Source organism: Petaurus breviceps, unplaced genomic scaffold, assembly GCF_028583685.1.
Source record: "Petaurus breviceps papuanus isolate PSGF00001 unplaced genomic scaffold, PetGlider_PUasm1.0 207, whole genome shotgun sequence".
Taxonomy (NCBI): domain Eukaryota; kingdom Metazoa; phylum Chordata; class Mammalia; order Diprotodontia; family Petauridae; genus Petaurus; species Petaurus breviceps.
In genome coordinates this window covers 28,671,130-28,698,514 of record NW_027185850.1, presented here as the reverse complement: position 1 = coordinate 28,698,514, position 27,385 = coordinate 28,671,130, and the positions used below count along the sequence as shown (strand labels likewise).

The 27,385-nt window shown below is 52.4% G+C and overlaps 1 protein-coding gene across 4 annotated transcripts; it reads right to left on the bottom strand.

Moving 5' to 3' along the window:
* Window positions 1-5,106: 5,106 nt before the first annotated feature.
* On the bottom strand, window positions 5,107-21,289 carry LOC138165009 (MOB kinase activator 3C). 4 transcript variants are annotated; one of them, XM_069093061.1, is made up of 4 exons: window positions 21,064-21,289; window positions 13,453-13,896; window positions 8,079-8,281; window positions 5,107-7,190 (listed from the first exon to the last, which is right to left on the bottom strand). In XM_069093061.1, exons 2-4 carry the CDS (start codon window positions 13,868-13,870, stop codon window positions 7,161-7,163), a joined length of 651 nt encoding a protein of 216 aa, XP_068949162.1. In that variant the 5' UTR covers window positions 13,871-13,896; window positions 21,064-21,289; the 3' UTR covers window positions 5,107-7,160. The 4 variants fall into 4 exon arrangements, with proteins under 4 accessions (XP_068949162.1, XP_068949165.1, XP_068949164.1 ...); XM_069093064.1 differs by lacking the exon at window positions 21,064-21,289 and adding an exon at window positions 20,170-20,308; XM_069093063.1 differs by lacking the exon at window positions 21,064-21,289 and adding an exon at window positions 20,165-20,306.
* Between the last annotated feature and the right edge of the window lie 6,096 nt (window positions 21,290-27,385).

The window sequence follows — 27,385 nt, the reverse complement described above, 5'->3', positions numbered from 1 at the left end:
ACCTCCTCCGTCCTAGACTAGGTGGGTGGGCTCGAGGCGGGGCTACGCCTGCGCCCTGATCCCTCCCGACCTCCACGAGGACCGCCCCTTCCCCTCCTCCGGCGGGACAGAGGAATGGGGCGGCTCAGACAGGGGAGCGCAGGCACCCTGAGGATCCGCGAGGCGGAGGCAGAGGCAGTTTTACGCAGGCGCATTAGGATCTGGGGAAGATGTATATATACCAGGCGTATTCCTGGTATGGTGATCCGGAGTTATGTCAATCAGTGGACATTTATTAAGCGCTTACTCTGTGCTAAGCGCAGGGAGAATCCCGATCTCCACGAACAGGTGGAGTGAGTGAGTGACTGGCTGGGAGTGATTCCAGAACCTTTGGGGTAATGATCAATCAGCTGGCATTGATTGGACACCTGTTGCATACAAAAGACCGAACACTCCCTCTGGGTGCTCCTGGGCTAAAAGCTGGAGCTGACCTTCTCGCAGCTCCTTTACGATCAGGACAAGGCCCCGCAGGTTACTTAGCCACTTTTGTGCTAAGGAGCGCCGTAAGAATTATCCCCACTTTACAGATGAGAGAGCCCTTAAAGGTCTCAGTGTCGGAGTGCCAGGGATAGGATCTGCATCCAGTCCTCAGCTCAGCCACTGTCCTTGTGGCACGACTTCACAGCCTCCCGCCTCCTTCACGGAGCCACTCAACAAACATTTATGAAGGGAGGGCCTGCTAGGCAAAGTGCCAGCCCGAAGGAAGCAGTCCCTGCCTGCCCTGAAGAAGCAGCGCTGTGTCCGGAGCCAGGAAGACCTGAGTCCAAATCCAGGCTCTGGCCCTTTCTAGCTGTGTGACCCTGGACAGGTCACTGAACCTGTCTGCCTTAGTTTTCTCTTCTGTAAAATGGGAGCATCCTAGGAGATCACATCTGCAAAGTGCCTTGCAGACCTCAAGGTGATATTTATTTACATTTCTAGCTATTCGATACCTTGGGGGAAACTGCAGGTACACAAACGAACACAGGACATCTATGAAGCAATTCTGTAGAGAAGATACTGGCAAGGGGGAGGGGGACGGGGCTTCTGGTGATCCTGGAGCAGAGGTCAAAAGTAGGAAATGAATGAAAACATCAGGAGTGACTGTTAGAATGAGCCCTGGAATGACTGAAGGGTCCCTGAAGTGAATGGGACAGAGGGCAAGCAGGGGGATATCCGGAACAGGAAGGAAGGAATAAATATACATAGCACCTACTGTCTGCCAGACTGGTTACAATTATTGTCTCATTGGATCCTCACAGTGACCCTCCGAGGGAAGTGTTGTTATTAATCTCCATTTTACAGTTAAGGAAACTGAGGCAAACAGAGGTTAAGTGATGGGCTGGGGCTAGACAGTAAGTTAAGCATCTGGGGTTGGATTTGAACTCAGGTATTTCTGGCTCTACCCACTGGACTACCTAGCAGCCTCTAAGACCCCTGGCTTCCAGCCCTGACCCTAACACTGAGGTGCTGCAGGATCCTGAACTAGCTCCTTCCCCTCTGGTTCTGCAGGAGGAGAGGACCCTAAATAGTCACTGAGATCCTTTTGAATGTCAACATTCTATGTTCTTGATTAGATAATGATTCCTCAATTTTGGGGTGGGATGGGGGTCAGAGGGCAGTAAAGGTTCCTTTGAGTTTAAATACCTTGTGGGGCCTGTCCTAACCAGGGGTTGTCAGGGTCCTCATTTGGGCATATGTGGATGCCCCTTAAGAAAGGATAAAGCTTCCCAGGTTAGCTCAGCAGGCTGCATTTCCTTAGAATAACACACTATCTCCATTCTCTCTCCCATCTCCCACTATTACAGGCAGTTGGGCCCTCCAGGGCAGAATCTCGGGGGAGGGAATAGCATGATAGAACACAACTATGTGCCAAACACTGTGCTAAGCACTCTTACAAATATTTTCCCATTTGATCCTCACAACCCTGGGTGGTTGGTGCTATTATGATCCCCATTTTACAGATGAGGAAACTGAGGCAGGCAGAGGTAAAGTGACTTGCCCAGGGTCACACAGCTAGAAAGCATCTTGAGTCCAGATTTGAACTCAGGTCTTCCTGACTCAAGGCCCAGTGCTCCATCCACTGCAACACCAGCTGGAAGTGATTTGTCCATCACTAACTCTTCTACCCAAAGCAAAGATGGTGGGGACTCTGTTAAGGGAGAAAGAACTCTCAGGGACCAGATTCATAAGGGATCATGAGACTCAAGAGAGAGAGTGTTAGAAACCGCAACCCTTCCAAGTTATCCCTGGAACTCTAAATGGAGCAGCAGTCAACTGCCCGGGGCGGGGAGGGGGGGGGGGGGGAGGGGGAGGTGAAGTGAGCCCAGATCAGGAAACTGAGGCAGGCTAAGGTTCAGTGACTTACCCAGGAAGGGCAAGGCTTGAGCCCAGGTCTCCTTGATTCCAAATCAGGCTCTCATCTGGTGTGTCTCAGAGCCTTTCTACCAGACAATCTCAGCATTTGCATATTACTTTGCTTTTCTGTTTAAGTTTCTGTTTCCCAGGAATTGTGTCTTCTCAGCTGTCCTGCAGTATCCTTCCAGAGAGAACTTGTGACACCATAAGGCCCCCCCCCCCCACCCACCCCCCCTTTTGCCTTCCTCCCCTTGCACAAGACTAGATAAGTCACGGGGCTCCCGCCAGTATTTTTCCATCCAGCCTCCTTTGAGGTTTAAAACCTTGGGGAAATAGCCTGCTGGTCACCTGTGGGACCCACAGCCAACCTCAGGGGCAGGCTGTGTAGAACAGGGCAGCCACTCTCTAGGACTCCGTGATTCCCTGCTCTGCCTGGATGGGGAGCTGAAGAGAAACAGGGGGAGCTCCCCCAGATGAAATCCCAGATCTCCAGATCTCTCTCCCCTTCCCTCCCTCCCTCTCTCCTCTCCACTCTTTCCCTCCTCCCTTTAGCTCTCTGCCTCCCTTTCTCTTTCTTCCCCTCCCTTGCTCTTTCTTCCTCCACTCTTTTCCCCTCCCTTCTCCCACCTTTCTCTCTCCTCTCTCCCTCCTCCCTCTTTCCCTCCCCTGCTCTTCCTCCCTCTCACTACCACCCTCCTCCTCTCTCTGTTTCACTAGTCAACAGGCATTTATTAAGGGCCTACTATGTGCCAGGAACTGTGTTAAGTGCTAGAGATACAAAGGGTAAAAACCAGTGCCTGCTCACAAGGAGCTCATGGTCTAGCACAAAACAAGGGTCTTCTAACAAGCCATTGACAGGATCAATTGTGAACGATTAACAGAGGGAGCCCCAGCATTGGGTGGCATCAGGAGAGGCTTCCTAGAGGAGGGGGGACGTTGGCTGGGACTTGAAGGAAGCCAAGGGGCAGTGATGAGCAGGAAGGGCATGGGGGGGGAAGGGCAGGCCAGTAGAAATGCCTGGAGCTGCGAGATGGAGGGTCTTATTCAGGCAATAGCAAGGAGACCAGCATCTCCGAATCTAACAGTGAGACGGTGGGCTCCTTGAGGGCAGGGACTGTCTTTTGCCTTTTCTTCTTTTCCTTAATTCTTAGCAAAATGCTTGGCAAACAGTAGGTGCTTAAGAAATGTTTGTTTATTAATAGATCGATCTAACTCCCAACACCTCAACAAGTCTATTGACTGACTGACAGGGGATTTTGTAGCCGATTCTGGAGGTGATAGGAAGCTGCTGGAGTTTATGAAGGAGGGGGATAAGATGGTCAGACCTGCACTTCAGGAAGACCCCCTTGACAGCTTGAGTGGGGAGAGCCTTGAGGCAGGTGGACCCCCAAGCAGCTAGTACAGTGATCCAAGGGGGAGTGACAGTGTCAGAGAAGAGAAGGGGGCATATTGGAGAGATATGAGTATCTCTCTTGAGATAGGAGGCAGCAGGTTACCGTAGATGGGACACTTACTACCTGTGTGCCTCTCTGGGCCTCAGTTTCCTTATCTGTAAAATAAGTGGGTTGTGCTTGATTGCCTCTAACAGGCCTTTGAGCCCTGATTCTATGAGCTGTGTGATTTCCCGGAGCTCTGATCCACAGGAGCGAGCAGAGTAGCCTTTCCAAGTTAGTGATATGAAGGCACCACAGCTCTGGGTGATGGGAAGGTCCACCTGGGAGCCCACCTGCCCCAAGTGTCCCTAGATGAGTGACAAACACCACTGTCCTTTAAGGCTCAGTCCAGGGGCCACCTCTGACAGGCAGCCCTTCCTGGCTCCCCCAGCTATCAGAGATCCTTCACCCTCTAAATCACTTTATATATACTTTGTATATGGGTACAGGTGTTGTCTGTTTCTCCCTCCTCCCCTCCCACAGAAGGGATGGCTCAGAGGGACAGGAGGGTCGTCTTCCAGAGTATGTGCTGGCTCCTCTGGGTTCTGCTCTGCCCCAGAAGGCAGAACGAGGGCCCAAGGCTGGTGGAGGAGGAGGAAAGGAGGCTGAACTTCCCTAGACAAAGGAGTGAGCTGCCTGGTGAAGAAGGGAACAGCCCATCTGTGCTTCAAGGGAGGCTTGATGTTGTCCAGGAGATCTCCGCTCCCTTCCAGTCTGGAGATTCTGTGGCCTGGGCTTCATTGAAGCTCCCAGAAGTAATTCTAGGTACTAGGGTCTGGCCTGAAGACTGGGAGCCTGGCCTTAGCCCAGAGAAAACATGGGCACATCATTCCCGGGCTCATAAGGTTTTCTTTCTGTGTCCCCTAGTCTAGGGATCAGGAAGGATCAGTTTTGAGTCTGAGAGGAAAGAAGGCAAGGTCTGGAGCCTGGCTTGGACCCGTCTTGGGGGGAGGGGGGCGGCAAACCAGGATTCTTAGTTTTCCCTTCTAAATTCCCCCCATGCAGAGTACAGAAGTCTTTCCAAGGGTCAACCTCCCTCCCTCACTTCTAGGGGAGCCCCCCCCCATGTTCCTACTTCTCCACACCTGTGGAAGCTCCCCCCCCCATGCTCAGAGTTCCAGGACACCCCCAGCCTCAGGCTGAGCCCTCCCACCCAGAGCTCAGAGCCATACCAGCCCCACCCTAGGTCGGCCCTTGGATCTCAGACCAAAGCACTTCCCCCATAGGGGTGTGGTAAGCCTTGCTTTTTAAGCCTTAGGACATCAAAGGAGCCCATCTGGCCCAACGCAGAGACTGAGACTGTATTTCTTCTTTATTTTTCTTTGTTTAAAATAAAAACAATACACTCTTTCCCTTCACTTAAGAAAAAAAGTTACCCCTTCCCTATGTGACCCCAGCAAAGGGTGATTCCAATCACTCTGATTGGGCAGAGGGGTGGGGGTGGGGGGGGGCAGAAGCTAAGGCTTCCTGGAATCCCCTCTAGGCTCAGACCATACCCCCTCCCCCCAGTCTGCTTCCTTTCACATCATCAGAGTGAATAGTCCCTGGGAATGGCAAGAATTAATTAGGCTCAGGTCTCAGGGGATGGGGGTCTTCCCTCACCCTCTTAATTTAGTCTAAGTTGGCTCTGGTCCCAGCAAAGCTTCCATCAGGGTTTACAAGTGGGGAGGCAAAGGGTCTGCTGAGATCCTGCATTGTGAGAAGGGAAGACCAGAAGCTCCCTGAGGGCAGGGACTAGCTCTGCTGAGTCTCACATCTACCCCCTGGCTAGGCCTGGCTCCGAGTTGGGAGGGGGTGAAGGTTCATCAATAATTGGCCGAATAAGTGGGCAGGACTCAGTGGCATCTAATTAGGGTGGTGAATGGGAAGGCAAGGGGAGAACCCAGCAGGCATCCCCAGTGGGCCTCCCATCTCTCCTGCTCATTCTTTCTCCATCTTCAACCCCACTGGATCTTCAGTGAGTGTGTGAAGGATGAGTGTGCATGAATGCACAGAGTGAGAGAACGACTCTGGCTTGGATACACACACTCCTCTATGTTTCTCTAACTGGTAACCCTTTAGCTTCAAGCAGTGAAGAATCCTGAAAAGTGGCTTTGCCTGAAGGGTTTGGCCAAAGGGCCGGGTCTGCTCTAGTTTTGGGGAAGAATCCAGGAATGGTCTCTTCAATCCAAATAGCTTATTCGGTGGCATCTGACAGCCTAAGAGTAGCCTCATGAGCCCAGAGTGGCTTTGGCCAAAGTTGTCTTTGTAAGGGCTTCTCAGGGGATGGCTTCCATCCATGCTAAAGACCAAAGAAGCAGCATCTCAAGCCATAGCATGGAAGATCTTGGCTCCATGCAAGCAAGGCCTGCTTGGTCAACCCCCTGAAAATGACTTCTTGAGGTGGGGAGGGACAGGGGACTTTTGAGAGCAGCAGGGCCCTTCCACACAGCCCCCTCCCTCCCAACACAGTCATGCTGAGGATGGATGAGGTGTCCTTTCCCAGAGAGCCTCAAGCTGGGAACCGGAGTGGGGTAGGGGGCCTTCTGGACAGTCACGACCAGGGTCCTAACTGCTCACTGAGCCTCCTTTAAGTGCTTGGTTCTACAGGGTCCCCCCTGGGGGAGGAATGGTGGCAAGGATACCCTCCCCTCCCCCCAAACTGTAAAACATTGCTCACTATTGCCCCATATGCACAAGGCCCTTAGCTCAGAGGCATGAAGTCAGGGAGTCACACAGGAAAACACAACTACACCTACACACACACACACACACACACACAGACACAGAGGAAAGGAGTCACACCTACACAGAGATCTAAGCACAAGGGCTAGTCAGCCAGACACATACACTCAGCCCTCAGCTCAGTGCCTGGGATACAGAAAACACTTAGTAAATGCTTCTTGATCTCACTGACAGCCCCTGGAGGCAGGCGATCTCACAGGGTCACACTTTGGGCCCTCCTGGCTCTGGCCCCTACTCTGTCCAAGACTTTGGGTTAATTATACCCCTATACCAGCTACCTGCTGGGAGCTGCTTAGAGTCCTTGTCCAGAATGGCATGAGGATGGGGGAAGGCTCTTAAAGGAAATTTCAGATTCGTGAGGCCCTCCCTCCTGGCAGTTTCTGAAGTGTGTCCTTCTCTTTCTGTCTTTCTTCCTGGTCCTTCCTGACCCACTTCCAGCAGGAGAGAGGGTGGGCAGACTCAGGAAAATGAAAAGGGGTATTTGGAGGGTCTTGGGGAGGGGTGCCAGAGGCAGAGAGTGTCATGGGTCTCTCTATGGCCACAGTCATGGGGGCAGTTGCCTTTTCCCCACCAAGGTCCTGAAGCTCCAGGCCAAAGGTCAGCATCTTCTCCCAGGCAGTTGGGGGCTCAATGACAGATCCTCTCTGTCATCTCTCTCTGGAATGTCAAAAGCATGGACAAAGAAAGTCAGGACTGAGGATCCAGAAGGCCCTAGGCCTCAAGGCCTGTTTCCCCCCCCCCCCCCCCCCCAGTACATTCCTCCCTTGAGAAGGCTGTGATCTGGTACTCAGTGAGTTCTCAGGGCTTCATGGCAATGCAATGGTAATGGGAAGGGTTCCTATATAACGAGAATGATCTCTGCCTCTCCATTTATCTAGTTGGCACCATCAGAATTTTATACATGAGGCTTTCTTACAGCGAACTACCCCTAAAACCATTAAGCACCAAACAGAATGGCCAAAGACATAAGAACGTGGACAGGTCTGGAGAGGAGGCTGGCACTGCCCCTGATGGGTAGAGGACAACAGAGTGTCCACAGGAGGGCGAGCAGTCTCCCCCAGGCTGGACGATGCTTCCTGCATTAGATATGAAAACATGAAGCCTACAGAGGCAGTTGAGGCAGTGGGCCTGAAGACAGGAGAATTTTGAAGGGTTCAAAGTCTGGCTTGGACATTCACTAGCTCTGTGATCCTGGGCTCTTGCACCCTCAGTTTTCTCCTCCATGAAATGGGACTAATAATGGACTTTAGGATGGGGCGGCTAGGTGGCGCAGTGAATAGAGCACCAGCCCTGGAGTCAGGAGGACCTGAGTTCAAATGCGGCCTCAGACACTGAACACAAAAACTAGCCGAGTGATCTTGAGCAAGTCATTTAACCCCAATTGCCCTACCTTCCCCCCTTCAAAAAAGCAAAAAAAAAAAAAAATCATGGACGTTAGGGGGTGGGGAGTAGTTTGTAAGCTTTGAGGCCCTGGAGAAACAGGCATGATGGGCAAGGAGGCAGGGGGGCCTGGAAGTGTGGGGGGAAGCCTGAGGCCTGTCTTACCAGTGGCTCGAGCTCCCGGTGGTCCACTAGGCTGAACTCCTGGATAAAGTAGTAGAAGTGCTTGTAGCAGGTGTTGACATGGGCCTCGGCACCCATGGCAATGATGCCATCAAAATGGTGGATGTAGACATGAACAAAGACACGGAAAAGGCGGGTCAGGATCTTGGTGCACACTTGCTGGAAGTTCTTGGGGAAAGGGACCCCTGCAGGTAAGTGAGAAAGAACTGATTCAGAATCTAGACCCCTGGAATCCAGACCCCAAGATATCTGCGCTCCTAGACATCTGGACCCCTGGATGTCCAGAACCCTAGACATTAAGACCCCAGAACGTCAGGATCCCATACACAGGGCCCTCTGGACCCCTAGATATCCAGGACCCCAGGACATAAGGGCCCTTGGATATCTGGATCCTGGGATATTCAGGCCCTTGGACATTGGGACCCCTGTACTATGGTCACCTCATATGCACCCCAGCCCCCATTTCCAAGCTCATTTCCCTGCAGAAGAGCCAAAATACCGGGGTTCTCTGCCCCATTCTGAAGAAAGAAGAGGAAGAAATCCACCTCCCATTGATGCCTCACTCTGAGCCTCTGGCCCAGCCCACCACTCCCTGCCCCTGGGATCCTGCCTGTAGTTTTATTCTAAGAGCAGAGATTGAAGGAGAAGGAATAACTTAGGTCAGGGGTGGGGAACCTGTGGCCTGGAGGCCACACATGGCCCTCTCTCAAGAGTGGCCCTTTGACTGAACCCAAACTTGTGGAAGTTTTGTGGCTCCATGGCACAGAGGGAAGCCTGGAGGGGTGGGTGAAGAGAAGCCAGGCTGTGAAAGGCTTTCAATGACAAAACACACAGGACATTCTATCTGAGCATGGAGCTTATGGGAGGCCACTGGAGTCTAGTGAGGGGGTGGGGGACCTAACAGGGTCAGTGGCTGAGTGGAAAGAGCCTCGAGGCAGGCAGACCCACCAGCAGCGACTACCATAGTCCAGGTGTGATGTGGGGAGGGGGCCTGCACCAGAGTGGGGCAGTGTCCGAAGAGGGAAGGGACACGGTGCAGGAAGATATTCCAAGCTTCGTGCAGGATTAAATCAATATATGGGGTAAACTTGAGTGAGGGGCCAAAGATAGTGACTGGGAAGATGGCAGAGCTCTCACGGTAACTGGGAAGTTCAGAAGAGGGGGGTTTGAGGAGACAGGGAATGAGCTGTTCTGGGCACTTCCTTTGTAACTCCTGGGTCTCAGAGAGCTTTCTGGGGCATTGGGAGAATAAGTGACTTGTCCAGGTTGAGTAAAGACTGGATGTCAACCCAGGTCTTCCTGATGTGAAGGCCGGCCCTTTGTCCACGATGCTGGCCTGTCTTACATGTTGAAGTTTGATGAAGGAAAATGTAAAATCTTACATTTGGATTTTAAGGAAATCAGCTTTTTAAGTATAAGATGGGGGAGGCATGGTGAGGGTGCAATTTGTCTGAAACAGATGTGGGGGCTACAGTGGGCTCCAAGCTCCTTGTCAGTCAATAGCGTGATACAGTTCAGCCAAAAAAGCTGGTAGGATCCCAGGCTGTGTTTAGACAGCCAGCGACAGGGAGGCAGCCGGTAGAGCACCAGGGCTGGAATCAGGATGATGTCTTCCTGAGTTCAAATCCGGCCTCAGACACTTACAGGCTGTGTGACCCTGGGCAAGTCACTTCACCCTGTTTGCCTGAGTCTCCTCATCTGTATAATGAGCTGGAGAAGGAAATGGCAAACACTCCAGTATCTCTGCCAAGAAAGACCCAAATGGGGTCATGGAGCGTTGGACAGGACTGAACAACGTTAAGGATGTGGAATCCCTCTGTCCCCTGCCCTGGCCTGGCCACAAATGGGGGCTCGTGTTGTTCAACTCTTGGCCTTGCATTCTGGGAAAGACCCTGATAGGCCGGAGTGTGGCCAGGGAAAGGCAATCACAATAGGGAAGGGCCTTGAGTTCCCCATCCCTACCAGAATCACCTTCATCACACATGCATGTGGTCTCTTCTCCTCTCTAAACACCATCACCATCTCCCTTCTGCCCACTACTTCATGTTTAGACTCGTTTTTCTCCCTGGCATTCAAGGCTCTCTGTGATCTGGCAGCACCCTGCCTCATTCCATCACCCTCCTGCACACACACTAAGCACCAGTTAAGTGGGATGACAGTGAGAGGAAGGTGCCCTGACCCATCGTCAATCCTGCCTCTGGGCCTATGCCAAGGTAATGAGCTCCTTATGGTCCTTTTCTGTCTTTACCAGTTTCATTTGCTTCAATGCAATCAACATTTATTGAGTGCCTTCGACATGCCAGGCACAGAGCAGCCAAAATGATGCAGTTTCTGCCTTTGAGGAGCTTACACCTTCCTGTTGGCTTGGCTTCCTCCGGGTCCTTCACGATCTCGGTCCACTGCCACTGATCCCAGGATGCCCCCTCCCTGGGCTCCCCAGGCTTCCAGCATCTTTCCCATTAGATCTCATGTCATGCTGGCTTTGTCCCTCTTGAGTCAGGGAATGTCATGAGTACTGTGGCCTGAGTGCATCCCCTCATGAGACTGACAGTGCCATAAGGTCAGGGCCCAGAAGAGACCAAAGCTGTATTTCTTCATCCATCCCCAAGCACAGGTCTCTTTGTATTGCAGACACCATATGTCTTAATAAGGGGTTGTTGAATTGAACAGGCAGACTTTCTCCCTTTATTCCTGATGCCAAATCATGACCCAAGCAGGGCTAAGATTTCTGCTTGATAGTAAGAAGGACTCTCTAACACTCCTGAGGCAGCCTTCTTAAGTAGTGAGCTCCCTGTCATGGGAGATAGGCAAATAGAGGCTAGGTGGTCACCTACCTGTTGGAGATGCTGTTGATAGGGTTTTACATTGGAACTGGATGACTTCAAAGGGTCTTTCCAACTGGGGACTCTAGGGTTCTGTCATCTTACTTAGAAGCAGTTACACCCATGTTTTTCTGGAGAACAATGTTATCTTATGGGTGTGATATGGAATGGAGTATGTATATGGAAAAGGTCAGGGTCAGAGTGACTGACTGAGGCCCATGATTGGCTCAAAGGGTGGGACCAAGACAGCAAGGGAAGCAAGAAAGCTACACCAAGGGCCCAAAGATTATCTGGCTTGGGAATGGCCAAGAGAAGGAGGGATCAGTTCAGTTCCCAGAGGCCAGAAGAAAGACCATCTCCACCTGTATTTGGAACCTAGCCATCATGGAGTCTGCTCTCCCCAGTGACTTGTATTCCCAGGTAAGGGAAATCATGTAACCTAGACACTAGACATGTAGGACACTGAACTCCGCAGAGTCCTGGGGCCATGTCCAGCCTCTGCTTAAAGACCTTCAATCTGTAATTTACTGACCCATAGGTGCTTCTTCTCTGGTGGGGATGGGAGGTGGCTCTTGAAGGCTTTGCCAGTGATACAGAACTTCTGGTAGACCCTCCCAAGCTAGAGAGACTTTGAGTCAAGCCTCAGACATGGAGCAGGCCTGTTGTCTGAGAATCATGGAATCTGAGAAGTGGAAGGGACACATCCAGGAAGAAATCTCCACTATAAGACAAGGAGTTTCCAGTCTCTGCTTAAAGACCTCCAGTTCACCAGAGGGAAAAATAGCATGTCTTCCTCCAAAGATGGGGAGCTCACTGCCTCCTGAGAGAGTCCAATTCACATTAATAAGTTCCTGAGATAGCCCAATCCACTTTAGTGTGTTCCTGAGATAGCCCAATCCACTTTAGTAAGTTCTTCCTGACATCCAGACTAAATTGTCATCTTTGCAACATCCCCCCCCTCCTTCCACTGTTCCTAGTTCTGAACTGATGGACCAAGCAGAACAAGGCTGATCCTTCCTCCATACTATAGCTCTTCAAATACCTAAGACAGCTCTCATGTCTTCCTGAGCCTTCTCTCCTCCACGTTAAACACCCCCACTTCCCTCAACAGATCCTTCTGAGACATGGGGGCCCAAAGCTATTCCCCATTCAGGCGACTGATCAATGTCCATCTGAAAACTGTAGGGCCCAGAAATGAACCTAGTCTTCCAAAGAAGGCCTGACCCAGGCAAAGAGTTGATCCCGGACCTCCTGGCCCTCTGCCCCCTGCCACACTGTCAGGAGTTGTGATTGCCCCAGGAAGCTATGGCTCTTTCCCAGGCTCAGAGAGCTAGGGCTGCAAAGCACCTTGGAGGCCTCTAAGAGGTCACCTTAGAGATAATAAGGTGATAAGGGAAGCTGCTTGACTAAGGTTACAAGGCAGTGACTAGCAAAGGCAGAATTTGAACCCATGTCCTCCGACCACATCCAGCATTCTTCCCACCACTGACTGCCTCTCTGCACTTAACCTTTGGTTTTCTAGGCCAGTTTCTCCTTGTCCCTTTAACAGCATGGCCCCACTCCTCTCTGGCCTCAGCCATTTCCAGACTTTCTTGGGTTCTACTTGAGACCCTAAGCTCTCCCTCCCCGGTGCCTTCTCCAGCCCTGATAAGGGAGGGTCACTTCTTGAGGGGATGAGTAGAGACACTTGCCCGAAGCCACATGTGGCCCTCTAGGTCCTCAAGTGCAGCCCTTTGACTGAATCCAAACATCACAGAACAAATTCCCTTAATAAAAGGATTTGTTCTATAAAACTTGGACTCAGTCAAAGGGCTGCACTTGAGGATCTCAAGGCTGCAGGCTTCCCACCCCTGAGTCCTAGCCCCGCTTCCTTCTCAAGGTAGGACCCTCAGTGTCTGATGAAACACTTTTGGTGTTAGGGAGCTCTTACTGGGAAGACCCAACCCAGTCCAATGACCTTGCCAACCAATATGAAGGCCAGGTACTGGGGGAAAGCATTGAAAAATATGGCTCATGCCATAGAGTGAGAACACTGCCTGCGTCCACAGGCCACAGGAAGATCCTACTCCCCAGAGAGGAAGCTGGGCTGGGTGGGGAACAGGGTTGAGGCCCCACAAGCTGTTATGCCCGTGCTATCTTCCTTTAGCTGATCCCCTTCCTCCCCACCCCCACCAGACCAAGGTCAGGGATACCTCAGCAAGTGGGTGGGTTGGAGATACTCAGCCTAAAGTCAGAAAGCCAGCTTCTGGACAGAGGAGATAAGTTGAGTCTCCAAGGAGGAGGAGGACGTCATCACTGTGTTCTTTCCTCCCAGGAGCTCCAGTGCCCCCCCTCCAGGGCTAAGCCTTCAGTCAGGGACTATCATCGGGTGGAGAGGTCACAGCCCTGCCCTTCAGGAGCTCCCTAGAGGCCCAGAGCTGCCCCCTCAGCCCAGGGGCTCCCCACAGCAGGGCTGTGTCTGTCCTCTTCCCCCTCCACAGGGCTTCCTGATGTCCCAGTCTTTGCCTCCCTCCCACACTGGCCAGGGCACTCACCCACTTGGGTGGGGAAGACGTCCTCATTGTTGATGAGCCCCTCGATCCAGTCCATGAGCAGCGCCATGTAGCGGGGGGCGGGCAGCTTGGCGGGCCGCCGGTACTGTTGCTCATCCTGCCAGCGGTACTCATAGCGCGGGCCGCCCGACATCACGGGGCAGCTGGCCTCCGTGCAGCACTCACCCATCGTGCCATAGATGAGGTTGATGCGATTGAAGAAGTCCACCACGTGCACAGCCAGCCAGTCGTTGATGCTCTCCCCTGGCGGCAGCCGCACCACGGCCCGCAGGTCCAGGCCCGACTTCAGTGAGGCCTGCGCCTTCTTGTAGAGCTCAAAGCGTTCAGTGCCCGGCTCAAAGCGCTTCCGAGGCCGGAATGTCTTGTCCTTGTTGAACACCTGTTTCAGGCACAAAGCCATGGCTGGGAGCTTGAAGTGGCTTGGGTCTATAAGAAAGAGAGGGTGCTATGAGAGGCTAGCCCCCTCCCCTCGGACACCCTGCATGTCACTTGAGATGCTTACTGTGTGACCCTAGGCAGACTTCATAACCTGGCTGAGCTTCAGTTTCCTCATCTGTAAAATGAGGGGTTTGGGAATGATGGTCCTTAAGGTCCTGACCATGTCTGGATCTGATGCCTTCTTTCATGCTGTTCCTGAAACCTGGGACGGCTGCCTTCCTCCACTCCCCCCCCCCCAATACTAAAATCCTACCTATCCTTCCAAGTCCAACCCCCACCTCGTACAGGAAGCTTTCCTGATAGAATCCATTGACATTTATTAAGCAGTCATAGCTTGCCCCACTCAAACCTCTCCCAGCAGCTTCCCGAGCCTTCACTGAAGCCTTGCATGTCATCTGCATAGAGGCCAGGCAGACCCTGCTAGAAGCTGAGCTCCATGAGGAAGGGGCTAGGCTAGCTTCACTGGAGACCCTTCTCCAGTTTCCCTATGCTATATGAGGGCCAAAGACCAGGCCCATGCCAGCCACCCTTGATGCAGACTCCTGCCAATGCTGGCACTGCTCTGCAGAGAGGCTGGGCACCTAGAGCACAAGAACTTTCAGTCCTGAGACAGGGGGCTGGATATGATGGCCTTGGTGACCACAGCTGCCCTGTGCTTTGTGTTGGTTGGCAGTCGGACACTTCCTCCTGGATATCCCATTGTCCTTCCGGCCCCGGGGATTCCCAGGGCATGGGGGAGGGAAGTTTCTGCCCAAAAACTCTTTCCGGTTTTTCTAGCTGACAGAGGAAAGAGACCAGCAGGATGTGTGGGCTGCAGGCTGGGGAGGTGGGGAGGGAAAGAGGAGGGGCCCTCTCGGAGGATGACAGGAGCAGCCACAGAGGGGAAGGACTAAGTAAGCTGTGGGGCGGGGAAGGATGGGCTTCCTCACCCAGGAAGAATAATTCGGCCAATATATGGCCAAGCCCTGCTCCATTCTGGGGAACAAGAAGAGAAATCAGGCATCACCCATCCCTGCCAAGGATGCTGCTGGCGGGCCAGGCAGGGAGGGATCTGCTTATACCCAGAACTGAAGGACACCATGGGGTACAGCCTCAAGAGACCTTCTAGAAGGAATGGCCTAATCCCAGAATCCCTGACATCACATCCCCAACAAGACATTCAGCGTCTGCTTGAAGACCCCAGAGCAGAGGGACCTCACCATCTCTCCAGCCCTTTGGAGAGAGCTCTCATTGTGGGAAAGTTTTTCCTGGCTGTCCCTTTGTTTCTGGGTCTGGCTCTGTGGCCAAGGAGAACAACACTCATCCCTCTTCCCCCTGGCAGATCTCCAGATACTTGAAGGCATCTCTCACGTCTCCCCTGAGTCTCCTCTTTTCCAGATTAAACATCCCCAGTGTCTTCAGCTGAGACACCTGTTTCAGGAGGCCTTACCCTGGAGACTACAGTGAAACAGGTGGGGCAGACTCATGCCCTTCACCTTCTGGGTATGGCCGTCCTCTGGACACTCCACCTTATCTGTGGTGCCTAGAACTGAACACAAGCTTCTCCTTGTAGTCTGACCAGAGGGACTCTCCCCTCCTTTGTCCCACTTTAATAAAGTCTGGGATCACCTTCACTTTCGTGACTGTTATACCATACTGCTGACTCACAGGCAGAATCCTGATAAGCCATGGACCATGCCCTCACTCTTACCCCCTTTAACACTGTACCCTTTTGACACTTGCAGATTCAATCTGTCCAGTATTCATTCCTGAGCACTTTCAGGGCTCTTTCTCTGCGACTCTTGAAGGGCTGGCATATCATGTATTACTCTCTGTGGTGGTGGACAGCCTGGCAGGGGTATCCCATCTCTCCTAGCCTGTGAACTCTCCGAGCAGGGACTGATCACAGGCTCAATACTCATCTAAAGGGACCTGGTTTCGCACAAACTAAAATTGCCCTCCAGCCTTGGTCAACTGTGTTAACCCTGTGTTCGGTTAGTCATGGGGGCTGGGGGAGTAGGAGAGTAGATGACTCTGCAGAAGCTTTATGTAGACACATCTGCTGACTCTGGGTCCGGATGGTTCACTTCCTTTACATATCAAAGGCTGACCCCTTTAAATATGGCTCTACGAAGTTCCCCTCCCATCCCCCTCCCCCCCCCCCAGTATTCTTGGGCAGAGGGAGGACACAGAGCCAATCCATGTTGGTCAGACATTTCCCATTCTCCTATAGACTTGACCATCCCTGGTCTTCCAGCACTGAAGTCTTCTGGGCAGAGGACCTTTAACGCATTTCACAACCTGGTTCTTCCCTACCTTTCTAATCTTACATATTACTCCCATCCATGTACTCAACCATCCAGTTACACTGGCATTCTTGCTGCTCCTCAAACATCACACTCCATTTCCCACCTCCTTGCCTTTGTACAGGCTGTCCCTCATGCCTGGGATGCTTTCCTGCCTCACTAAGGCTTTCTAGTTTCCTTCAAGACTCAGCTCAAGTCTCACTTTCAGCAGGAAAGGCTTCTCCTAGTATCTTTGACTGCAAGTTACTTTCTATCCAATCTGGATCTTCTGTGCACCTAGTAATTTATTTCCCTGTCCATCTCCCTGGGGCCAAGGAGAACAACACTCATCCCTCTTCCCCCTGGCAGATCTCCAGATACTTGAAGGCATCTCTCACGTCTCCCCTGAGTCTCCTCTTTTCCAGATTAAACATCCCCATTCCTTCAGCTGGGACACCTGTTTGTTTCCCTTATTAGAATATAAGCTCCTTGAGGGAAGGGGTGTCGTTTTTGCCTTTTTTTTATCCCCAGTGCTTAGCACAGGTGCTTAATAAAGGCTTCTTGACTGACTGTCAGTCCAGAGTATACTTTCCTCATTCTAGTTTTGTGCCTTCCAACTCAAAGGCAGAGGATGGACGTGGAATGAGAGATAAAAGCAGTTGACATGTTGGCAGATGTCCAGGGGGCCAGGTCAGAGGGGACTGAGGACCAGGAAAAGTAAATGGTACTGAAGGCCCTTCGCAATTGGGCTCCAGTCTGACTTTCCAGCCTTGTTTCTCTCGACTCCCTTCCACACACTCTGCGTTCCAGCCAAACACCCAGCTATCCCCAGACTTCACCCTACACCTAGCACCTCCATGTATCCAAACAGGCTGGTGGTCACGCCTGGACTGCACTCCTTCTCCTTAGATCTCCTCTTGGAAATTTGGGGGTTTGGTCCGGGTTCTTCTGAAGAGGCTATTCTCCTTTCTGAGGCCTCCTCTCTGGAGGACGCCCAGGGAGATGGACAGGGATGTGTCTGACTCACACAGCCCTTCCTGGCTTCCATCAACGTGGACACCATGGGGGTTGGTCAGGGGCTCTGCTCACTCTGCTCCCTCCTCTCTGAGGAGGGGCCCAGAAGATACAGTTCTCCTAGGCTGGATGGGGCAGGGGTGTGGGTACCCTCAGGCCAATCTCTGCCAAGGGATAACCCAGCCCTTCTCTGAGTTGGTGCCTCAGTTATGCTCTAAGCAAGCCAAGCCCTCAAAAACCTGGTGAGGTTTTTTTTTTCTTTCTGCAGGGTCCTAGTGATTCAGGCTGGGGGGGGGGGGTGTCTTATCCACTGGTGGCTTCCTCTTATACCTCAGAGCTGAAAGTGCCCTTGGAAATGGCCTCATCTGGCCCCTTCTTCTGAGAACACACAAAGATTAAATACTCAGGGTCATCTCACTGATAGACTGGCGTCCTTCCTTGAAACACAGAGACCTTCAGCAATGCTGACAAAGCACTTTCTGAGTTAGAACAATCATTCTTACTTTTCTGAGGAGAATGACCAGGGATAGCTGGGGCTGGGCTTGAAGTCAGCTCATTTGGCCATTCTGCTGCACTGAGTCCGCCTCTGTCTGTCTCACACACACACTCTCACACACACACATATACACACAGAGACACATGATATATACAATACATATACACACACTCACACACAGACACATATAGACACATACAGACATACACACTCACACACATATACACACAACACACACACATGCATGATACATACACACATACACAATACATACACATGCAACACACATACATTCACACACATATGCCATACACACACACAGACCCCTTCCTCCCAAGCAGAGCTGCTATTTAAGATACAACCCTGAAGCCCTCCTTTCTCCCCTTCTGTTTCCCTCCCAGGAAGGGGGGAGCCCCAGGGAGACAAATCCATGAGGGAGACTCAACCCAAGCCCACCTTTGCCTTCTTCCTGGGCAATTTCTGATTCTCTTTTAACTCGGGGCCAGCATAAGTCAGCTCTGTCTTCCCTAACCCAGGGAGCCCTTGGAGAGAGTCAGGAAAAGACCCCTAATGAAGCACCAGAGACTGACCCTTGTGGGGGGCAGGGAAAAGAGGTCCCAGAGAGGTGAGCCCTCAGGGGCCTCCAAAAAGAGAAGCTGCTTTCCTAACCCAAGCAGAGGGACTGCATATCAACCTCATCGGGAAGGACTGAAGTTGGCTCTGGTATGACCACATGGAGTTATGCCTGGCTGCCTCTTTTTTCCTAGGTCTTCGGACACAGGGCCATTTGGACATTTGGGTTCATTTGGACAAGGCCGTATCTGGGGCCATGCTGAGGGGGGCAGGAGGATGAATGGGGCAAACTTTCTAGCTTGAGGAGGGAAGAGGCAGCAAGAGCAGTAGTTGGGAGCCTGCCTGCCCATTTCTCTGAGGCCTTGAAGTGAATAAGACATTTTCCCCATAAACCCCTGGAAGGTAGAGAGTATGAAGATGAATTGTCTTCATTTGACAGTAGAAGGAACTGAGGCCCTGAGAGGCAAAGCTGCCGTTAGTGTCAGAAGCGGGCCTCTTTCCTGACTCCTGGTTCAGGGTGGGCTTCTGGAGGTGACTAGTACCAGAGACAGGGCTCAGGTGAGAGGCTGGCCAGGGGCAGCACTCCTCCCTCCCTCCCTCCTGCTCCACCCTTTGGGGGTAAATCGTTAGCCTCTCTGGGCTTCTTCCAGAAGGGGAGGGGGGGAAGATTCCACTTCAGTGCCTCTGCAGGCCAGGTCTGTGCACCAGGGGTGAGCCCCTCCCCAGGACAGGGGCTAGTTTTCTTGGGGGGTGGGGAGCTAGCAGCTTTCAGCCTAAAATATGATGCTCCTGCGATCCAATGGCCTTTGCTTGGGCACCAAACAGAGAAGGGGAGGTTCCCCCAAGGCCTGGGCTCTCATTCTTGTCTCTGAATCCCCAGAGCCTAGTGCAGTTCACATGCAGGTGCTTGCTGCGGGTGGACTGAGGGACCTTGCTGGGAGGTCTGGGGCAGGGGTAGTTTTTCTCCTTTGGCCTCAGTTTCTTCCTTTGTAAAATGTAGAAAATAACAAGGGCTGATCCCAGCTGTGAGACCCTCCCTGGGCTTTGGTGTGAACTCAGGGAGATGGGAGAGCAGACAGTTCTTTCTTTGCAAACCGAGAAGAATCACTTTGTTTCCTACCTCCACTGGCCCCTCCCTAGATTCAGAGGATCCCAGAATTGGAGTTGGCAACGATCTCAAGAGTATCTGGTCCAACCCACACAAGAAGAAGTCCCCCAAAGACAAGGGAGCATCCAGCTTCTGTTCAAACCCTCCAGAGAAGGGCCACTCACTGCCCTAGAGGCAGCCCCTCCCTCTCTGGGACAGCCTCAGTTGGCTGCTTGGCAACTCTCCTGCTCTCCCAGGCCAAGGCTAATCCCACACACCATGCCCACCAGGCCAGCTAGGAGAACTCAGCTCAGGAGGGTTCCAGAGAGGCCCCTGTCCTCTCCTCACCTCCATATATTCACACCTCACTGCCAACCCTGAACTAGCCCAGCTTCTCCTCTAAGCACTGGCTGCTGGGCCTCTGATTTCCTCTAGAGGCCTTTCAGGGCCTCTTTTGAGGGGAAAAACAGACCTTTGAGATAGGACACCTGGACATGTGGACCAGGGCAAGGCCCTGGTCTTGCTTTGCCTCAGTTTCCTCAAATGTAACAGACTCCCTGGTATATCTTAGGGTCCCTCCAGATCTAATATTTATTATGCAGAGCCAGGTCAGGGCCTGGGGGTTTCCTGGGACCCCAGAGAAGTTACCCAACAGTTTGAACTTCAGTTTTCCCCTTTAGGAAAAGGGGAACCATGAGGCCAGCCTGCCTCAAAAGACTGGATGAAATTGACCTATGAGGCACCTAGGCCTCATCTTGACTCCCCTCTGCTCCTACTTCCCCAGCTCTAGGCCTCCCTGTGCATCAGGGCAGCATGTCCTACCTTACTTCTGGGTCTCAGTCACTTAGGCAGTTCAGACATGGAGGGTGGGGGAGGAAGGCCACTGCCTTGGGAATCTCTAGGTGCCACTAACTCCCTTAGGACTTGGGCTAAGTCCCTTCCTTTCTCTGGGTGTCAGTGTCCTTCCTGGTAAAAACAGCCAATTGACTGCAGCTTCTTCCAAAGCTCTGCCTCAAACGCACCTCCTCCAGGAAGGCTGCCCTGCCCTGCCCTGCCCTGCCCAGACCAGCCCATATGAAGTCACTCAGAGTGGGGCTGCCCTGGAGAGGCACAGGCCTCAGGTATTGTCCCATCTACCTCCCCCCAAACAGTCCATTTTATAGAGGGAACGACTGAGACACAGCCAGGGGCTTAAGAGGCTCCTGGTGGGAGGGTTAATACAAGTCCACACTGCTCTCACGATTCAGGGCTGCAAGGACTCATATTAACAGAGAGGCGCTCACTGACGCCCTGGTTGGTAGGGGCTATAATCGTGCCCATTCTCCAGAAGAAGAAACTGTCAGAGCTAAGACTAGAGTCCAGGGCGTCTGCCTCCAACCCCCGGCCTCTCTCCACCAGCCCATCTGCCTCTAGGCTCTGATACGCTGGGTGAAGCATATCCTTCTTAGAAAGGGGGTTTCCTGAGGACGGAAGCCTGGATTCCCCCACCCCTGCGTCCGTGACCCTCGCAGAGCGGCCCCGCCTCTGGCCCCGGTCCTAGGTTCCCCTAGGCGCTAGGTGCCTGGTGCAGCTCAGGCCGGCCCCTCCAGGAGGGTCGCGGTCCAGCTCCGGACGCCTGGGGCTCCGCCCGGCGCTGTGGGTGCGCTGAACCCTGGCGGTGCCGAGCCACATTTCGGCGGGGGGCGGGGTCCAGGGGTGGGGTGTGGGGGGGGGTCACTTACCGGGCAACGACCGGGCCGGGCGTTCGAGGAGGCGGGTCCGGCTGTCCGCCCGTCTGTCGGTCCGCCTGCCTGTCCGTCTGTTCCTCCGCCCGGGAGCTCACTCTCTTCCGCACGGGGCCGGCCTCGAGCACTGGAAACAGCTGCAGAGAATGTTACGGCTCGCCCAGCCCGGCTGAGGATCAGGTCAGGGGAATCTCGACCAGCCCCGCCTCTGACCCCGCCCCCGCCACGCTGCCAGACCTGCCCACGGGCCTCCGGCAGCCCCCATCCTCCGCCCCTTCCCACACTCGCTCTCTTCTCGCAGCTGTTCTCCATCAGCTGCTGTGGACCACTACTCAGTGACAGGGCCCTGGGCCCTGACCCTGGTCCTGATCGGAGCCTGGGTCCTGATCCTAGTCCTGACCCTGACCCTGACCCTGGACTGAGCCCTGACCTTGACCCTGGTCCTGGGCTGAGCCCTGACCCTGATTCTGGTCCTGACTGGAGCCTGGGTCCTGACTGGAGCCTGGTCTTGGCCCTAGTTTGAACCTTGTCAATGGCTCCAGACTAATGATAACAGCAAGAAGAATATTTATGTAGCAACTACCATGTGCCAGGCACTGTGCAGTCTTTACAAATATCTTCACAACAATCCTGGCAGCAGGGTGCTAATTATAATCCCCATTTTATTCCCATTTTACAGGTGAGGAAACAGGAAAACAGGTTAAGTGACTTGCCCAGGGTCACACAGCTAGTAAGTGTCTGATACCAGATTTGAACTCAGGTCTCCCTAGCTCCAGGCCCAGAACTTGATCCACTCTACAAGCTAGCTTCACCTGAGTCCTGACCTTGGTCTCAGTCTGGGCCCTGGTCTTGACCCTGGCCCCACACTGATCCCTGATGCTGGTCTAAGAGTGTCCTGTCCCAGATAAGGCCTTGACTCTGATCCTGATTCAAAACTGAGTCCTAATCTGAGTTGAGGCTTCAGTTTGGGCCCTGACCTAGCTCCCAGATGTGACCAACTGGACTGGCAGTCCCCCTGCACTAAGAAAGCCCTGAGGGGCCAGGGATACAGGATTCCCAGCCCACCAAAGCTTCTGGCTGCCTGCTGCAATCACTCCACACAGTGCAGGGTTCTTCCTGGCTCCTGCATGTCCAGATTCTGTCGGGTGGCTTCTTGAGTAGTAAGAGCAGAAGGGAGATCTTGGGGGGGATATTTGTTAGCCATTGGACCACAGGAGAGTTCCTTCTCTCACTTCACCCAACCTCACTTGCCTTCTTCATCTGAAAAGTGGGGGCAACAATCCTGGCATTCGCTCCCTTACAGGGACATTGTGATCAGTTTTGCAGAAAATGCATTCAGTAATATTGCCTTTAAATGACTCCTGAGGTCAGGGATCAGGCCAATTGGCCTGGGAACCTTGAGGGGGGCAATGAAGGGAGTGCCCAAGGATGGGGAGTCCAGCCCTGCCCAGCCAAGCCAGTCCTAAAAGCTAACATTACTGTGGCACACTGGGTTTGCAGAAAGCTTCATCTGTGCCGTCTTATTTGGTCCTCACAATGACTCCTATGAAGTAGGCCATGCAAGGGCGGTGGCTCCATTTTAGAGAGGAGGAAATAGGTTCAGAGAACGGAAACCACTTACCCAGAATCACCTATATAGGGTGAAGCAGAACTGATCCCCTGCAACCAGGCTGCCTGGGTTCAAGCCTAGATGTCTTTCCACCTTTCCACACTGCTTCATAGGACTGGACAGGGCTGCTTGGGGAGCCGGAGCATTCCTGAGCTCCTGCTGGCCTCCTAGGCCTGCTTGGGACAGAGGATGAGATCTTAGGGTAAACTCTGGCTGGGATTCTTTTCCTCATGTATCGACCTGACCCATGCTGAGGCCTGGCATGGATCTAAAGGGCAGTAGTTAGGGGCCCTAATAGGCTTCCTGGAACTCTCTCCAAAGCAGACACTATCTGAATGCCTATCAGGTCAAAGGGGGTTGATTTGAGTGGCCTCTCTATTTGTTGGGGGGTGGCGAATGCAGTGTGTTTGGTGGAAGGAGGAAACTTCTGAGGCCCAAGACCCAGGAGAGCTTGGCAAGGAGATGAAGGAGGTGACCTGACTGAGTCAGCAGTGTGTGGAAAGAAGACTGACCTGGGGACCAGGAGGGAGAGCTTCTAGTCCTGGCCCTGCCACCCACCCTTATGTGGGACTTTGGCCAGGAAAGTCATTTACTCACCTGGGAGTCAGAAGACTGGCTTCTGGTCCCAGTTCTGATGCTAATCCTCTCTAGGAGCTGGTCTGGCAGATCTGGGGAATGTGACAGACTCAGTTTACCCCAATCCCACCTTTCTTGGCCCTCTTTATGCCAGCACCTTCTCCATTCCATCTCCGTCTGTGTCTGGTTTTTACATACCGTGTTTCCCCGGTAATAAGACACTGTCTTATTATTTTTTGGGACAGAAAAACACCAGAGGGCTTATTTTCAAGGGAGGGCTTAATTTAATGAATATTGACAGCAATTTTAATAAACAGGTAAATGTGAGCAAAAAAATGTACCTTTATTCAATAAGCAAATCACTGGGGAAGAACAGGATGATGCGCTCACTGCTGCAGCTCTGATTGGATGCAGCTCGGAGCGCGGTGTGGTTTCCGGGGGGGTGGGGACGGTACATACAGAGGGTACCATAATGTAACGTGTAGCGCAGGGGATAACCTTCACTACAGTAGCAATCTCAATAGGGCTTATTTTCGGGGGAGGGCTTATTTTAGAGGAATCTTACACAGTAAGGGGAGGGCTTATTTTCGGGATAGGTCTTATTAGCGGGGAAACACGGGTAGTTGTGCAGAAGTCTTTCCCCTTAATCTTGGTGTTTTCCCTCAGTTGATTACCTTTGTATATATACTGTGTATCTCTCCTTAGTACATGGCTGTTGCAGATTGTCTCCCTTCTTAGACTGAGAGTTTCTTGAAGACAGGGACTGTTTTTTCCTCTTCTTTCTATGTCCAGCACTTGGCATGTAATAAGACATCAAGTAAATACGTGTAGACTGATGTCTTTGGGGATGAGGTGGCATGGATTAGAGGGTTCTACAGAGAGGTCAGTTCAGAGCTGACCGACGGGGCAACCCCCAAATGCCTGGCACAGAGGGCAGTCTTTAGCAGAGGACTTTGGAGCTGATCTGACAGTCTGCTGAGGTCTGGGCAGCCTGTTTTAGGAAGGATATTGAGTCCAGAGGATGGAGACCACCCGTGGAGGATCCAAGGGCGGTGGAGATGTTTATCTTGGAGGACAGAAGGCTCAGGGGGCTGTGAGGTCCTGGGGAAGAGGGATTAACTTTGTTCTGCTTGGCAAGGAGAGGGGAGCATTTTAGCTGTAGAAAGACAGTCAGTTCAATGTAAAGAAAGTCTTCCCACCAGCAGGAGCTGCCCCAGACTGGGAAGGGCTGACTCAGGAGGTGGTGGGTTCTCCATTTCTAGTGGCCTTCTAACCTCCGTTGAGACAGAGACTCCTGCTCAGGGCCTGGGGCTGGATTAACTCCCTCTAAGGTCTTTTCCAACTCTGAGATTCTGTGATTATAAGTTAGGAGACCCAGGTTCTAATCTTAGTCCTGACAGTAACTTGGGTAAGTTCCTTCTCTCTGGGTCTCAGTTTCCCCATCTGTAAAATGAAAGCATTTCCAGCAATCATGTTCTGTGAATAGGTCCCTTCCTGACATTCTTGTTTCTGCTTCTTCCCAGCCTAGCCCCGACCCTGCCTAGGTCCACATTTTCGAGTTTCCTGCTACATCTCTGTGGTTCTCAGTGGCCCCAGGGTCCCAGGTCCTGAAGCCTCAGTGAAGTGCAGGTTTACTGTAGGATAGGATTTTAGGGCAGCTAGAAGGAAGCTTAGCAGTAATTCTGACCAGTCCCATCCCTTTAGAAAGGAGGAGGCCCAGAGAGGGGCGTCAAAGTAGTCAAGATCACTAATGGTTGGTGAGTCAGGATTCAAACTCAGGTGTCTTCTGCTGGGGCAAGCCTGGGCTTTCAATTCCTAGAACTACAGCAGAGGAATGAGGTCTTGGCCCCAGCCTCCATCTTCCCATAGCTGAATAAACCTAGGATTCCCCCCCCCACCCCAAGTTAGAGCCACACTCACCTCCCGGGGGCTGTCTTTGTCCTGGAATAGAAGGAGAAGTCAGAGGTTAGGAGGAATGGGACTCTTCCAGGGAGCCCCAGGCAAACAGCTGTGCCAAATGAGCCCATGGACCTGGGGGAAGGGTGCAAGGCAGTTCAAAGAGGGGGTGAGGGCCCAGGAGGGCAGCAGAAAACTGACCTATGATTCCCCTTTCACCATCTGCTCATTGCCTCAGACACACTGCTCACACGCAAAAGTCGTCATGGAATTCATGGTGAGGAAAGGTGACCCTCCTGACCTTGGCATTCTAGGCCCTGCACAAAGTAGCACCAGCTATCTTTTGTGAGCTATCGTATAGCGGACTCAGGGAGACTCAGGTTCAAATGCTGCCTCAGATACTTGCTAGCTGTGTGACCCTGGGTAAGTCACTTCACCTGTTTGCCTCAGCTTCCTCCCCTGTAAAATGGGCTAACAACAGCACCTGCCTCCAAGGGCTGTTGTGAGGGTTCAATGAGATAACATGTACAAACCACTTTGTAAACTACAAAGCATTCTCTAAACACTAGTGATTATTATTATTATTTTTAACATCACCCAAGTATATTCTCCCTCTTTCCTTTCCTCATCCTTTGTAATAAAGAATGAAAAAGAGAGAAATGCTTACAAGAGAAGGGGCTGCCTCACCAGGTAGGGAGCCTCTCATCTCTGGAGGTATTCAAAAAAGGGAAGCTGGAAGACCATCTACCAGGGAGGGGCTTTCTACCCATTAAATAGGATAAGCCTCCTGAGGACACCTTCTGATCTGATATTCTGATCATTTCCTATAATTGATGTTTGTTGAGTTAAATTGAATTGGTGGGCACAACACATTTGTGCCTTTGGCAGCCACTGGGTATAGGAATGAGTTTTTCCCATTAACCAGGGCAGAGGGAAGGGTTTGAAGATAGAGAATACAGGCAGGAAGAAGGAAAAGGTGTGGAGTCCTGGGCGTTGCCTGTGAAGGGCATGGTAGGGGACCCTGAGTATTCAGAGCTGGGAGGAAGGGACTGGGCAGAGTAGAGGAAAGGAGAGAGAAGGCATTGAAGGCACCCTGTCAGGAACTTCCCTCCTTTCCTAGCTACAGGTACCCAGGGCCTCTGAACCCTCAGAGGGCCTGAGATGAAGGTCTGTGCCCTTCCCTCTTCACCAATCCAGCCATGTCACTTTTCCTGGGGGATGTCTGGGTCATCGGTCTGATAGCTGCCCCAGCTTCCTGCTGGGTCCTGCCCTTTGGGACCAAAGGACTGATGGAATTGGGAGGGGGGTTGGTTGGGTCAGGAAGGAATGATGAATGCTGTCTGTCCCCACTCAGCTCTTCCAGCCTGTCCTATCACTCCTGCCCTAAGCCTGTTTTGGGGGGCATCTTTCCACCCCTTATCAGTGTTCCTTCCCCTTGCCAAGGCTTCTTATCTTCATGTCCATCCCTTCCTCTAACTCCCCAGGCTCTAGAATCCCTTATCTTTGAACTGGCCTGCCCAGGCCCCAGTGCCCACACTGATATCCCGGGAAATTCCATTTCCCTGTTGCCTTCCCTACTGAGACAGAACCTTCCCCTTTGGAGAGAGATCACCATACTTAGAGGACAGTGAGAGGGGAAAGAGAGGCATTTTTCCTGCCCCTCTTTCCCTTCCTTACCTTCCCCCATGGAGTTTGGTGGGCAGGGGTTCCAGCTACAAACAGGTGTCCTTGGTCATGACAAGGGGGAAATGGAAGCCTGGGATTGGGGCAGGGGCAGGGAAAGTGCAGCTCAAGAGAGCCCCTGTAAGAGAGGCTAAAACCAAAGTGAGGAGAAACTCTGTTTTAAACCCTGACAGTATTCTTGTTGCCCATTGCAGCCTCACTTTCTAAGTCTGTCAAATGGGGCGCTGACCTCCCCTGGGGTGTTAACCCTTCTCCTAAATGTAGGACCCAAGACCTAGAAGGAAGAGGCCGTCTAGTCTCACCCCAATCCTCATTTTACAGGTGAAGAAATGGAGGCCCAGAGAAGTTAAATACCCTGCCCAAGGTCAGAGTCAGGATTTGCACTAATGTCCTGCTGCTTCCCTTAATAATTGTGTGACCACAGGCAACCTTATATCTTTGAGTTTTGGTTTCCTCATTTGTAAGACAGCAATGAGAGACAGTGTGGTATGGTGGATAGAGAACCAGCTTTGGAGTCAGAAAGACCTGTGTTCAAGCTACTTCACCCCCAGTACT